This window comes from Tamandua tetradactyla, chromosome 4 (genome assembly GCF_023851605.1).
Source record: "Tamandua tetradactyla isolate mTamTet1 chromosome 4, mTamTet1.pri, whole genome shotgun sequence".
Lineage (NCBI taxonomy): Eukaryota > Metazoa > Chordata > Mammalia > Pilosa > Myrmecophagidae > Tamandua > Tamandua tetradactyla.
In genome coordinates this window covers 166,774,729-166,790,535 of record NC_135330.1, presented here as the reverse complement: position 1 = coordinate 166,790,535, position 15,807 = coordinate 166,774,729, and the positions used below count along the sequence as shown (strand labels likewise).

Here is a 15,807-nt window from a genome sequence, read left to right as displayed (position 1 = left end):
TAAATTTTAACATCAATGGCAAACACTGTAATACTCTTTTTCTACCTCTCCATCTGGCTCTCATTCTAGTAAATGAATGCGCCTTTTCTACCCAACTTTACACTTGCAGACTGGCCTATGCATTGCCCTTTCATCAACCTCCTAAATAAAATGCTATCAAATCCATCAACTTCATGCTTCATTCATGCAAATAAACATTACAAATTCCCAATTTCTAAAATGTACTAATCAAATTTAATATATATATTCTTGGATTCCCATTTTCAATTTTGTGGAGTATTTAAGTTTGCATTTTCTGTATAATACTGTTCAGATTCTCAAAAGAAAAGTTGAGGTCTATTACTTAGCCTTAAAAAGGAAGGAGGAAAAGAAAAAAAAGAAGGCGGTTCTACCTCTCTGTCTAAGCCAATGTGGCAAGTGAACTCCCTGCCTTCCCCCTGCCTATGTGGGACATGATTCCCAGGGGTGTAAATCTCCCCGGCAACATGGGAAAGAAACATCGGGATGAGCCAGGATCTGGCATCAAGGGACTGAGAAAGCCTTCTTGACCAAAAGGGGAAAGAGAGAAATGAGACACAATAAAAGTCTCAGTGGCTGAAAGATTTCAAACAGAGTCGAGATGTTATCCTGGAGGCTATTCTTGTGCATTATATAGATATTCCTTCTTAGTTTATGGTGGATTAGAGTGGCTGGAGGGAAGTACCTGAAACTATTGAGCTATGTTCCAGGAGCCTTGATTCTTGAAGACAATTGTACAAAGATACAACTTTTACAATGTAACTGTGGGATATGAAAACCAAGGTGTTTATCCAGGTATGGATAGATGAGTAAAAAACTATGGATAAAACTTAAATAGATAGGGGGAACAAAGGGTAAAATAAATTGGGTAGATGGAAATACTAGTGGTCAATAAGAGGGATGGATTAGGGCTATGGTATATATGAGTTTTTTTTTCTTTTTATTTCTTTTTCTGGAGTGATGCTAATGTTCTAAAAAATTGTCATGGTGATGAATACACAGTGATGATATTGTAAGCCACTGACCATACACCATGTATGGAATGCTTGTGTGTTAAAAGTTATGAATATAAATATTAATAAAAAAGGAATGAGATTCTAATACATGCTACTACATTGATGAACCTTGAAGACATCACAACGTTATAATAAGTCAGATACAAAGAGTATAAGGTGGGGGGGGATGGAGACAATGCATAACTGGTAAGGGATGAGGGTGAGGGTAATGCACCAATGTGAACGTGCTTGATGCCACTAAATGGTATGCTTGGATGTGGGTGGATGGGAAAGTTTATGCTGCATATATGTTTCTACAATTAAAAAAAAGAGTAACTAAAGAGACTATGATAATTAAAAACAATCCATGATCCCAGACTGGAACTAATAATGGACATGAGTGGACCAAAAGGACATTATTGAGACATATGAAAAAAACTAGAGTATACACTTTAAGCTTTATACCAATGCTAAATTGCTTGAACTTGATAAATATACTTAGGGTGGTTATACAAGTGATTATCTTTGTTCTACGGAAATGTAGATGGAAGTATTAAGTGTTCAAGGGGCTTGATGTATACAATCTCCTCTCAAATGTTTAGAAAATAAATAGATGGATGAATGGATAGATAAACGAATAGAAAGACTGATATGGCAAAAGTGGGAAATATTTAAAAGCTGGTGATCTGGGGATGTGGGTGGAGAGTATGCTAGAGTTCTCTGTATGGGCTGTGTATTATTTTTGCAATTATTCTGCATGTTTGAAATCATTTCAAAGTAAAAATAAACACCATTAAGAAATTTTATATCAAATGAATAAACCAATATTACTATGATCAATGACAAGAGTTAAGTTACACAAGTACAATTCACTAATTTTTCTCCAACTACTTTTCACTGAGAACCCCTTCTCCGAATTATTTTTGTCAGGTGACAAACTTTTTTCTTTAATTTATGCTTTAGAAAGATTCCAAGTGGTAACATTTTTATAGAAGTAGTTAAAAACCTTGTGCAATCCTAACTAGCATTTCTCACACTACACTGAAAACGACAAAGGGTAGCTCACAATCGTTATCAGATTCTTAAATCAAGATTTTAATAGGATTCATCAGAAGTTCTTAAAAATAAAAATGAGCAATTTTCATTTTAATCCTGGCTTTATTATTTGTGATTAGATAGTACAGTCTTCAAGAATTAAAAGAGCCAAGTGTCTTTAATGATAAATTAACTTACATGTTTGTTCTTCATATTTGATATTCATTTTGAATTACAGGAAAAGAGCATGTTACAAAGGTGAAGATGTATCTTTAGTCACCTATTTTAAAAAACGGGAGCATTTCTATATTGCTTTCTAAGGGTTATTCTCTTATAACCCTTAGAAATTTCTCTCAATTACCAGTTTAAACTGACTGACTAGAAATAAAGCCAGGTAAAAACTGTAGAAATTCAGCGTAACTTCCATTTCCATCAGGAATTAGTTTAAGCATTTTATATATATTGGGAACTATGTTAGCAAACAAGTCTCCCTTTAACAACTGTAAATGCAATGTTTCTAGACTTGTGTATTGTGACATTTTTTCAAAGTAAACAGAGGCTATTCAATTACATTCAATATTTATAGAAAAAAATTAGCTGCTAAGTGCACAGAAAAGTGGTAAGAAACTATTAAACCCTAAGAAATATTCTATTTTACCATAGGAAAAAAAAGAGCCTCAAAAAGTTTAAGTAAAATAACAGTTCCGCGAATTTTAATGTGATCCTTAAAATTCAAGTAAAAGTGAATTTGATAAAGTAACCAGGTAATTTGCTAAGAACTGATTTTTTTTTTTTTTTTTTTTTTTTTTAAAGGGAGGAAGGGAAGGAAAGACAGAGAAGGAAGGAAGGATGGAAGGAAGGAAGGGAGGAAGAAAGGGAAACATTTTTAAACATTTTCTTGTTTTATTATATTTTGTTTGTTTGTTTGTTTTTTACATGGGCTGGGGCCGGGAATCGAACCGGGGTCCTCCGGCACGGCAGGCAAGCACTCTTGCCCGCTGAGCCACCGCGGCCCGCCCAGAACTGATTTTTAAAAGATTCCAGAATCTCTTTAGTCCTAAACATATTTTCAGCAGATACTCTTCACCACCTAGAGATGGCCAGAAGTGCACATTTTTAAAGACAGATGAAAAGTATGTTTTCAGAAATATTTGGCAGCACATTAAAACACCGAATGAATTAAATTTCTTCCTTTAGAATGGACTGCTTTAAGAAGAAAATTTTTAAAGGTAGATATCACTTAATTTGAGTAATTTTTAAAATTAATTCTTTATAAACTCATTAACTGTTATCCACTCTGTAAACATCGTATTATGTGGGGGGGGGAATCTCATTCTTCATACAGTATACTTTCAAAAAAGAATTCCACATTATAATTTCAAAGCAGATTTCAGCAAATAAAAAGTTAAAGTTCTGGTAATGTTTATGCAGTAAGTAACAGCTCTCAATCAATATGACCACCCACTTAGTACCCAACTTGTTTTAGTTTTTAAGAATGGCATATTCTCAAAAAGTAGTACCTCCTCAGCAGCTGTTGTATTTCTGATGGCTTGTAAAAGGAATGTGATCTTTGACTGGCCTGGGATATTCTCATAGGTTTCCTACATGAAAAAGAAAAACATTAAAGGTTAAATATATCATCAGAAAATTTCACGAGTAAATTGCAGTAAAAAGAAATGAGTGGGAATGATCCATGTATGAGGTCCAGTTTGGTGTTAACATTTTTTCTGTGACATACAAAAAACTCCAGATAAGTCTGGAAAAAGAGGAAGTCCAAGAAATTATTTACCCAAGTTCCTTCCTATCTATATCTATCTCTTCAATAGATTCATTTGATGTGTGTATACATTTCCCTAATTTATGGTCCCCTGGTTAACAATTCCTAAGATCTAAAGGGACCAAAAAATTGTTAGATGTGACTTAAACTACCACACTGCAAATTAAGTGTTTACTTAGTATCACCTTATATTAAGGGTTATCTTTTCAGCAATTTTTAGACCAGATAATGTAGAATTACCACTACTTAGAACCAGCAGGGACATACCTCTAATAAAGCAAATAAAGGAAAGGCAAAGAAAGTGTGCAAATGGTTTATACTATACTTTCCTTTGAGCATGGATTATACTAAAATCATATGATGCACAATTAAATAAAGTCAGGAGAAATTAGGCCAGGAGACTTTAATAACGTATGTGGGTCTATTAGCAAAAGGTTTTGTGACTCAGGATGCTTGTTCTCCTACTCATTAATACAATGAATGGAGAGGAAACTGATTAATAAAAAGTTAGTTGAAAAGAAATATAATCGTGCATATACAAAAATTCGAACAATGGCAGTCTTCTGTTATGAAAAAGAAATCAATATTTTAAGTATAATTGGAATTCTTCACCTTACAGATGCCTTCCAGTAAATAAATAAATGATATTCCACTTTCATCTATACTTTTTAAGGGTCAAATGTAGATAATTTGTTGACTTCTTAGTAATCTAAATTAAAAGAGAATGCTACCATTCCTCTGTGGTCTACCTGGCTTCTCTGAACACAAGTAACAAGAAAAAGGGAGAAAAAACCAAGGCTACTTTAAGTACAAATCCACTTTATTCTTTTTATTTAATGTGCCATGGCATCTCTGAGATATTGACAGATAAGGAAACAAAGGCTCAAAAGTTAAATGACTTGCCCAAGGTCGTAGACAAATCACAGAAAAAACTCTGGTCTTCTGAGGCAAACTGTGTTCAAGATCCCTCTGGCACCCTGCTGTGTTTCACCCCTTGGAGTTTATCCCACTAAACAACCAGATCCATTTATACAGTGTGATACAGTTTTCAAACTTCTTAACATATTTCAACCTGAGGAAGAACAAATTTTGGGGGGAAGACTCTGCTTTTGCCCAGCGTGGACTGCTGACGTGACAGTGATACTATACTATGTTCATTATAATAGAGATATAAAAGCATAAAGTCAAATATTAAACTCTAGTCCATGATGAATTAAAGTCAATGGAGGAAAAGTTTAGTATAAGTAATATCTGCTTTTGAAACAAAGTTCTCCCCACTTAGTATGCTCTACTGTGATAATCCAGATATAGTATTATACCCATACTATAACATAACAGTGGTCAAGGAAAATGTTTTGGCAAAAAGAATATCTTAAAATAAAAAGCGTAACTTTCCTTAGCCTAAATAGACTCAATTCCACAAAGGCAGGGATGGTATCTCTTCTTTGTGCTATTAGTACGTAGCACATTCTGCAGTATAGCAAATATAAAGTATATTTCTAAGAAGATTATTCTTAGTACTAGCTCAGTTGGGTTCAAAGAATGTTGAGTGTCAAATCCAATCAGTAATTCTTAATATAATCACATAGATGTATGATCATCATTTCTCAGTACATTTGCATCGATTTAGAAAAAGAAATAGCAAGACAACAGAAAAAGAAATAAAATGATAATATAGAGAAAAAATAAAAATAAAAATACAAAAAATATATAAAAAAAGAAAAAAAACAAAAAAGCAAAACATGGGGAAAAAAAGTGTCAAATCCCACTTGACTTTACTATATACATATTCTTGTCTCTCAATGGCATAAATATTTATAGTAAACCTACTCTGTATATGGAAATGTAAAAGAGGGGACAAACTTCTTTTACCTACTGAACACCCTGGTTCTCCAACAATCAGGTATGTTTTTCAGTACATTACCCTTCTCCAATTCAAATCTCATTAAAGAAGTTCTGTATTAGAATCCATGAGGAAGAAAGTCTGTTTGGAGAAAACTAAGAATGCAAAATCCATGCATATGATTAATAAAATATTAAACCTTAGGTTACATAAAAATGTCTAGTTATGAATGCCATGATTACTTAATTTTGTACTATTTGTCAATCACCTTGTTCATGTTAACTATTGTTAAAGAGAAAAATTCTTAAATATCATTTAATAGAAATAAAATATAAAGCATATTACATGCTTTATATGATGGAAAAGTTTTAAAACTTAAAAAAGTTATTAAACATTTCAAATATTTCAATAGTTTATAACAGTTTATAACTTGCCTACTGTACTTCATTTCATATTTGAATATAAAACAAGCCAGCTTAGTTAGCAGTTTGGTATTTATGTGTCAACTAAATATTTTAGATTTATTGAATCGCAAAAAAATCCTTGCCAATCCTTTGTTAAAACATTTCTGTATTTGCTATATGAGACTGTATGAATCAATTTTATTTAAATTACTTGTAAAAGGCTTATTTCATTTGGCAAAAAAAAAGGGAGAGAGGATTATTAAGGTACTTTTATGTACAGCCATTCTTCTCTTAAAAAATATTTTCCTTTCCTAGGAAACTCTACCGACCAATTTAGTGTTATAATATATGGAGCTTTCCCCTAGTATTTACTTTTTTTTTCAATGAAGAAAATTCTATCTCACAGAAGTCATTTTTATATAATAATATATTTTTAGGACAAAGAAAGTAAAAATGTAATATCTGAATGTTTTCACTAGGAATAAAGAGACTAAGGAATAAAGAGACTAAGACTAAGAGTACTTATTTCAACTGTTTTTTATGGGAAAATGTGCTGAATGCTGCTATCCATCCCCAAAGTGATGTGATAGAAGATTTACAACAGGCACCAACTGGAATTCAAACTAAACCAGACACTGGTATTTAGTTCAATAGAAGTGAGATTCCCCACTAGGCTTGACAATAGTGACTTAAGCAACTGGAGGGAAGTGCGAGAATTAAACTTGCTTAGTAATTACAACGCTGTTCTGCTTTGTAACACATGGAAATTTCTATTATGAGTTGGGATTAAGGATTTACTTTGTGAAAAAGTATCTTGAGAGCTAGCAGAAAGCATTAAAATGTCCTTTTATAGGCATCATAATTATCCCACTGGCAGGAGTGCAAATTGATGCAACTAATAAATGCACATGACTTCTAAGGACAAATGCTACATTTAAATATTGTACAAATAACCCTGGGGAAATATGTAAAGATAGACACATACATGTATTCCTATGTATAGCACTATTCTTAATAGCAAGACAATGGAAATCTCAATATCCATCCACAGGGAGTTGGTTAAATAAATGATACATTAGGATGGAAAACTACTACATATACTCTATATGGCAATGCAAAATACTGAGTGAAAAATCCAAGTTGCAAAACAGTATACGTATTATAAGCCTATTTACACACACTTGCAAAGAGGACTCATAAGACACAAGTGGTTATCTTTGGAGAATGGAATTTAAAACAATAATCCGTACTGTTTTAATTTTACCTTGAACATGTATTATATGTATAACTTAAAAGTTATTAGGATATTAAACGATAGTTCTTTGACACTCTTTTCATACAAAACCAAATTTCCTGGGTAATTTAACTCCCATTAAGAACCTTAAGTGAATATTAGTATACACTTAATTTATTCCAAGTATTAATGTTATTGTGGTTTAAGGACAACTATAATACTCTCAAGGCTTTTGAGTTCATAAGAGGACCTGTCCCTCACTTTCATTAGCTATATGTGAAATAATGATTTGCTCTGTAAAAATACCTTGTTGAACCTCCTTCACTGAACCTTATAGAAATTTTCATGGTTGCACTGAACTCCATGTATGATCAAGTTTGAAGTCTGATACTGCACTTAAAAGAAACTGGAAAGTTTCTGTCCTTCCCTCCAAGTATTTTACAGAAACCATGATCTTAACACCGATAATAAAATCAGTGAACCAAGTAGTGCTTCTGCTACTTGGTGAAAGAGCTTGCAGATACATCTGAAATAGTGTCTCTTGAAACTATATCCACAACGCCACATTTTGGAGTCCAGGAGACAGAGATGGTTAAAAAAGAGAGATTCAGGTTAGATTTAATGAATTTGAAGACTTAAACATATGGTATTGGCCCAGTTAAACAACGGAAGTCCCAATACATCCCATTTATGTTATGAGACCACAATCTCTAGAGATCAAAGAAAATTTGCCTGAAGGAAGAACGGAGTAAGGTGGAAACTGCTTAGAAAGAAACCTTAAAGACAACTTCATAAAACTGGGGGTGGGAAATCCAGCTTCTATTAAAACTAGAAATGAGAAAAGAACTGAATGGAAATAAGTGGAAAGAAGGCGACAAGGGAAGAGGCACATTTGAAAAGGAGGTGATGGGGCAAGGGCGAACAGACTTGTGAAAGGCGAGTGATGGTGTAGGAGATAGCAGGGGTGACGGGGTCAGGCAGCAGCCAAGATTTGGGAGACGAGGAGGGTTGGGATGAATGGAGACAGAGGGTGAAAGAGCGGGGGAGGCTTACACCACACAGAACGCGGTAAAAGGGCAAAAGGGAGCCTCGGACAACCTAGGTTGGGGCCCCGGGGTCCGCCCCACACCCCAGCATCCCTCCCAGCAGTCCGGCTTCCATATCTGGGCGGGGGCAGTGTGTCATGAGCCGCCGCACGTGTGTGCGAGACGCGGCGGGGAGGGTAACTGGCGCCCGAGCGCAGAGGGAGGGCGCCGCGCTTGCAATGGCTGGGAGGGTCCGGGGGCACGGCTTAGAGCCGCGGGGTGCCGGCGGGCCGGCTCACACGTGGACTCGGTGGCTACCGCCCGCCGGGCCGGGCCTGCGCCGCCGCGGTTGAGGAACTGAGGCCCGCCGCGACCAGTGGTCAGGGGGAAGGGTGGGCGCGCCGGCTGGGGGCGCGGAGACGGGGGCGGCGGGGCGCCAGGGGTGGGGGACGCGAGTTCGGTTACCTCTGCCTGTTTCCGGACCACATTGTCCGGGCTGAGCAGGTTTCCCAGGAGCAGGTAGAACTGTTGCTGCTCCGCCGCGGCCGCCGCCATTGCGCTAGACGTGAGAGAGAGAAGGAGGGAGGGGAGACGGGAGCCGTGAGGCGCGCTGGCGGGCCGGCGGGGAGGGGCGGGGGCGGGCCCAGCGCGGGGACCGGCACCAGCGGCGGCGAGGGGTTGGGGGGGTGGGGGACGGGCGGGAAAGGGCGGGGCAAAGGGGAAAGGAGAGGACGGGGCGGGGCCTCGAGGCCTCTCACCCCGCCACGGTCGCCAGCGCTGGCTCCTCATTGGCCCTAAGCGCGGGGGGCAGGGCCCGTGACTCCTCCTCGGGGGCCGCGCCGATTGGCCACGCACCCTGCAGTGCCGTCACTAGCGGCGCGCGGCCACCCGGCTTTGCGCGGGTTGGGTGGCGGACGACTTTACAGGCCGGCTGAGGCCGAGGCTGTGTCTCGGAAGCTGCAGAAGCAGCCGCCTGGCGGGCCTGGCCGCGGAGTGGGGCGTGAGGCCCAGCTGAGGAGGAGGGGCCAGCCCCTAAGCGCGGGAGATTTCGGCGACGAGGGCTGGCCATTCTCCTCTGCCGCTTTCCAACCCCTTCTCTCGACCCCAGGGGCGGCCCCTCCCCCAGCCCCCTCTGCCCCTTCGGCCCCCGGAAAGGGAGCCCCTTTGAAACGCACTCATTTAAATTCCACCCCCAGCCTTCACAGACCCTTCAGTGTCTCAGACTCCGGCATCTCTCCAGGGGCATGATTCAGGCCGCCCCTTCCTCCTCGCCGAGTTCATCAGTGACTCAGGCCTGAGTTTCCCCGGAAGAGAGGGGTTACTCAGCTCTGGGCTGGTTCACCAGGCCTCCCCCTCCCCTCCGCAGCCCACTGTCACCCTGAGGTGTCCACGTGGCACAGATGCCCCGATCCTCCATCTGGATTCGTTAGGTTACTATTCCCTTGGATTCTTGGTTTTGGGTCCCGTTCTCACTGCGGTTGGGGAAGCCAAGAGCGATGCCCCTCCACCTCCCTGAAGCAGAGTTGATGTGTATTTTGATTACTGAGTGGTCCAGAGACCTGATTTGAAGTCCAGCACTTTAATATATAGACAACACTCCACGTTTTTACAGGCTGGGGTTGCCAATGGCTGAGAGAGCAGTGTTCAGATTAAATGGCACGTCTCTTGAGTTCCTACTGTGTCCAATGTATTGGGCTAAGGGTGACAGAAGAAGAGAATAATTATTTGTGCCTCAAAAGGACATGACATTCCCAGTGAGGTTCCACATTGGGTGAGATAGTACTACACGTGTGGGGCAGTTGATGGCATATAACTTAGGGAATTTCACTTCTTGTTGGCTATTATAGTGTAGTTCTGCTCTTCAAAAGTATTTAAAGCACTTGCTCTCAGGTGAATGGTGTTTAAACCTTGGCTGTACATTAGATTCATCCAGGGCAGTGTGTCCAGAATCTCTCTGTGCTGAGGCCCTGAGATCTACATGCCAGCCAAAAAGTGTTACAGTCTTCGAATATGTATGAGAGAAACCTCACTCAGGAAATTTTTACTGATAGTCATATGGTTGTTTACAGGAGATCTGTAGCTGTCTTTGTACCACAGATGTTTTTTAGATATGAGAGTTTATCATTGTATGTCAACGTTTTTATTTCCTCAATGATGGGTCATTATGTGCCTTGATTTGAGGCAGATTTTCTGTTTTGTTTTTTATGTTTTTTTGTTAATTGGCCATGACTGGGTTCTGATACTTTTTGTTCAAGGTTTTAAAGATTTTGGGAATAACTTACTAAAGCAACCATTTTTAATGACTAGGTTGACAGGAAAACAAGATAAATTGCCTAAAGACTATCTCAGGATATAGCCTGATCTCCAGCTCCTTTTTTTTATTTTTTAAATTTTATTTATTTATTTATTGCATGGAGAGACACCAGGTATCAAACCCGGGTCTCTGGCATGGCAGGTGAGAATTATTCCACTAAGCCACTATTGTACTGCTCTCCAGTTCCTTTTTAACACCTGCTGTGGTATGGGTTTATTGGCAATGATACTGTAAATTAAGCATAGTTGGTTAATAATTAAGTAATGTAAATTCCAACATAAGTTTAGATTTTTAAAAGTAGGGATATTGTTTTTTTTTTTGATGAGGCAAAGCATAAATTTGAGATTATTTTGGGCTAGAAACAAAACAATTTTGAATTAGTGCTGCATCAGCTGCTAGAATATGAAATCACAGGCCAGCTTTATGTTGATATTGTAAATATCCAGTCAAAAGGGAAGGAAAAGACTTGTAAGCGTAATGAATGAAGAGATTCCCAAAGCATGGGGGAAGTTCTTGTAAATTTGGGGTAGATAGCAGGTATTTTGACAATGGAGACCAGATCTGGCATCCAGAAAACCACCTTGTGGGAACTGTATTTTTAGCAAGCTTGCCATTTTGGAAAATTTGTAATGCTCAGCCTTTTGAGGGATTTACTGTACTTAGAAACTTGTTTCCCATGAAGAGAGTTTTATAATGGTGTTTTCCCATAAGAAAATAGCTTAGTGTGTATAAAAACAACCCACAGGGATATAGATTTTTTTTCCACTGAGGTGATGTGGAAGAAGGTAAAGAGCCTAGAACTTGGGTTGGATGGATTTGGATCCCACTCTCTTACTAGTTGTATAAACTTGAGTGCTTATTATCGCTAAGCCTCAATTTCTCATCTATAGAATGGAATAATAATAGCTGTCAAGGTATAATATTATGAATCACAAACATTTTAATATGAAATTATAATTGCACATTAACATGGAGGGATAATAAAACTTGTCTTGCTACTGTCCCATTAGCTGCTATTGCTTTGGGCAGATTTACTGTGAATGGTCAGCTTCTGAGCCTCTCTCTTCCAGCTTATTAGACCTGATGCTACCTCTGTTAGTTCCGAAGGCATATTTGTTTAGTCAGTTACAACCCCATGTAAAAAAGGATGAGAGTGGAAAAAAGGAAGACTGGAATTTTTTCTCTTAACTGGTATATGAAATCTAGATAATTGAGGATTTTTGATGTTCATCAGGAGGTACTGCAGAGCCTGGTCATGACCTATTAATATTCCAGGAGATAAGACTCAAACATCTAAGTATCAGCATCCCCTCCTACTGCTGCCCTTTTTGGGGGGCTTCCATATTGGAGGGAGTGCTGTGTAAATGAGAAGCTGGAGAAGTTAAGCTTACAACATCTCTGTGAAACCTTCTTAGGTAGAATTTAGTCTTGTTTATCATTCTCCCAAATGAACAATCTGTAATTTTTTTTCTTACCTTCAGGACTCCTAAAGAACCTCAATTCCTAGTCCTGACAGTTGAAGCATTTGTACTCTATATCACAACTTACTATGAGGGTTAATTTAGATAATCTAAATGAAAATATTATCAACTGTAACTATACATAAATGTAAGTTGACTTACATATTATTTATGTTGACTAGTTAAGAGCCAACAACAATAACAAAACTGTCAAAAAGTTGTTTAATGAAAATAAATATGCGGAAGGAGTCTTATTTCTTTAGCTGCTTTTTATCAAAATTTTAAGTCCCTGCTCTGATGCAGTCTTACTGTCAAGATGTCCTGGCCAGTCCCCTGACATTCGTGAAGCAGTTTACAAACAGTAAGCCCTCAGCAAGTTGCTGAAGTGTACATGCACGGGAAATTTTTTTATTGAATTAGTTTTTCCCTCTGTGTCTTTCTGCTTTTTTTCTGGCTGCCTGTCTCTCTGTCTGCCTGTCTCTCTTATAGTTTTATATATGAAATTAATGGAATATCTGTAGGTGGTTGAATTCATTTTAAGAAAGCAGCAGTTTGAAGACTAGAAACACCAGCTCTAGAGCCAGGCAGTATGAGTTCAAATAATGACTTCATAACATGCCATGTGATCTTGCCCAAGTTAATTAACCTTTCTCACCTCCAGTTTCCTTTTGAATGAAATGGTGATTACAGAAGTAAGTTATGCCATAGGTTAAAAATTTGGCATAGTGCCTGGCACTGAGTAAATGCTTAGGAAGTGTTAGCTGTTAGCTATCATTGCTAATGCAGATTGAAACCTCTAAAATTTGTATAATTTGTTTACACATTTATCTATTAGATTATTACATATTTTACTGCAAATATATAAGCAGTCAGTGGACAGCACTGAATAATATGTGGTTAAGAAATTTTTTTTAGTTTGATTTGATGAACGGGGGCATTTTAAGGCCATTTTCAACTTTGAATAATCAATTTGCACTGTCCAACATGGTAGCTGCTAGCCCTTATGACTATTCAAATGGAGATATGCTTTAAATGTAAAATACACATGATATTTCAAAGGTTTTGTATAGAAAAAGAATGTAATTGATAATTTTATATTGATCACATATAGAAATGATAATATATTGGGTTAAATATTAAATCATTAATATATTTTACTGTTTCTTTTTACATTTTAAAATATGACTACTAGAAAATTTAAAACTACATTTATAATTTGCATCTGCAGCTTGCCTTATATTTCTTTTGGACAGTGCTTTGTTTTAGAAAATAAACTCACTAGCTACACATAGGGGTTCTAAACACCTTGTTCATTTAGATGTAGGAAATGATTTTTTACCAATTGAAACTGATTACCTTATAGTGTTTTCCGTTGCTTCCAGCTTTCTGTCTTGATTCTCAGGGATTTGGAGACATGGTACAGTACTTTCTGATTTCTTGCTTAGGAATTTCCTTTTCCTGCTGGTTTGACAAAGAGATTTGTGGACCTTTGAAGATAATTAAAACTCTAGATAACATTCTGTAGCATATATCCTAATAAATTAATACAGGGACTGGCTAAGGGTTGGGAGGAGGAAAAATATATATTTTTTATGTTAATCATTTTCATTTAAATGTGGTGAATGGATTAATAAAACATCATTTGCTCCGTTTTAAAACCTGAATAATAAAATTAACAGAAAGATTTTTTTTAATTAAATGTTTTTCCTTAGAACACAAATAGGTTGGAGGTAAAAGGATGGAAAAAGATATGCCATGCAAATAGTATTCAAAAGAAAGCTGAAATCTCTACTAATAGCAGACAAAACAAAATTTAAAACAAAAGTTGTTTTGGAGACAAAGGGACATTTTACTGTGATAGAACAGAAAGCTACAACAATTATAAACATGCAGATCTAACAACACGGCCCCAATTTTATTTTTCTTTTATTATTATTTTTTTGCGTGGGCAGGCACAAGGATCAAACCTGGGTCTCTGGCATGGCAGGCGAGAACTCTGCCTGCTGAGCCACGATGGCCCATCCAATAGCCTCAATATTTACATGAAGCAAAAACTGACACAAAAGGGAGAAATAGTACAAAAAAAAAATAGTTGGAGGCTTCAATCTCCACTTTCAAAATGGAGAGGACAACTAAGCAGAAGACCAACAATAAATAGATACCTTGAACAACACTAAAAGTCTAGTGTCTATTAGGCTTCTATAGAACAGTCTACTCTACAGCTGATATATGTTCTTCTCAAGTACATATGGAACATTCTCCAGGATAGGCCTTAAGTGAGACCATGCAACAAGGCTCAAGTATAAGGATTGAAATCATACAAAGCATATTCTCTGACAACAACAGAATGAAATTAGAAATCAATGACAAAAGGAAATATGTGAAATTCACAAATATGTAGAAAATAAACAATACACTCCTAAATAACAAATGAATCAAAGAAGAAATCATGAGAAATTAAAAAATACTTTGACTTGAATGAAAACAAAAATGATAAATCTTTCGGGATGTAGCTAAAGCAGAGCTCGTGGAAGACATTGCTATAAATATCTATATTAAAAAAGAAGAAAGGTCTCAAATCAATAACCTAACCTAGTTTCTTAGAAAGTAGTTAAAGAGGGGGCAGACAAAACCCAAAGCAAGCAGAAGGAAAGAAATAATTAATGGAATGGAATTATATGAAATAGAAGAAAAATAGAGGAAATGAACAAAACCAAAAGCTTGTTCTTTGAAAAAATCAACATTGACAAACCTTTAGCTAGAATGACCAGGATGAAAGAGAGAAGACTTAAGTTACTAAAATAAGTAATGAACATGGTGATATCACTACCAAGTGAACACAGGGACATCACTACCAAGTTTTCAGAAATAAAAACAATTTTCACTATGAACGATTTTATGGTAACAGATGAGATACCTAGGTGAGGCAGAGTTTAAGGCTGTTATGTATCCCAGAATAGGCCATGTTGTTTTTTTTTAAAAAAAAAACAACACTTTTTTCCATTGTGAAATAAAACATATAGACAGAAAAGTGATAAATTCCAAAGTACAGTTAATGGTTATAGAGCAAATTTCAAAGTATAGTGTGGGTTACTATTCCACAATTTCATGTATTTCCTTCTGACTGGTATAATACACTAGAAACTAAAAACAAATACCTATATGATTCTGTAGTCATAATCCTTTGTTAAATTCTAACTTCTCTGTTAAATTCTCCCTCTCATTTGATCATTCTTTCAATCCTCAGGGATATTTGGGCAATTTTAACTTCATGTTGAAAAGGATGTCAACATTGTGGAGTAGGGGGATGCAAACAGGTTGATGTTCTGGGAGAGACTGGTACCTCTATAGTTTCAGGGTTTATCTAGTATAGGAACAGTCTAGAGGTTTAAAGTTTCTGAAAAATTGAACTTGAGAAATCAAACTTTTATAGAGTCTTAAATTGAGCCATGGGTTTTATTTACAGTTTTCAGGAACACTGTTGGCTGGGGTTTGGCATATCATGGCAATTTGTAATATTCGGCTGAAGTTTGCAGAAGAGTAACCTCCAGCATGACCTCTAGACTCTGTTTGAAATCACTTGACCACTGAAACCATTTCTTTTCCCCTTTTTGGTCAAGCAGGCATTCTCAATCCCATGATGCCAGGGCCAGGCTCATACCTGGGAGTCACATCCCATGTTGCCAGGGAGACTTACATCCC

The 15,807-nt window shown here is 37.4% G+C and overlaps 1 protein-coding gene across 5 annotated transcripts in view; it reads right to left on the bottom strand.

The window, feature by feature from the left end:
* Positions 1-15,807, bottom strand: part of IPO5 (importin 5) — a 58,011-nt gene that overhangs the window by 31,957 nt on the left and 10,247 nt on the right. The window contains exons 3-5 of one of the 5 annotated variants that reach the window (XM_077158556.1): positions 13,462-13,592; positions 8,797-8,890; positions 3,569-3,649 (exon numbers count right to left, since the gene is read on the bottom strand). In XM_077158556.1, the coding sequence (XP_077014671.1) occupies positions 3,569-3,649; positions 8,797-8,890; positions 13,462-13,592 (306 nt within the window). Of the gene's footprint in view, positions 1-3,568; positions 3,650-8,796; positions 8,891-9,538; positions 9,562-13,461; positions 13,593-15,807 lie in introns of those variants that run through there. The other 4 variants (XM_077158554.1, XM_077158555.1, XM_077158557.1 and 1 more) reach the window with 4 other exon arrangements.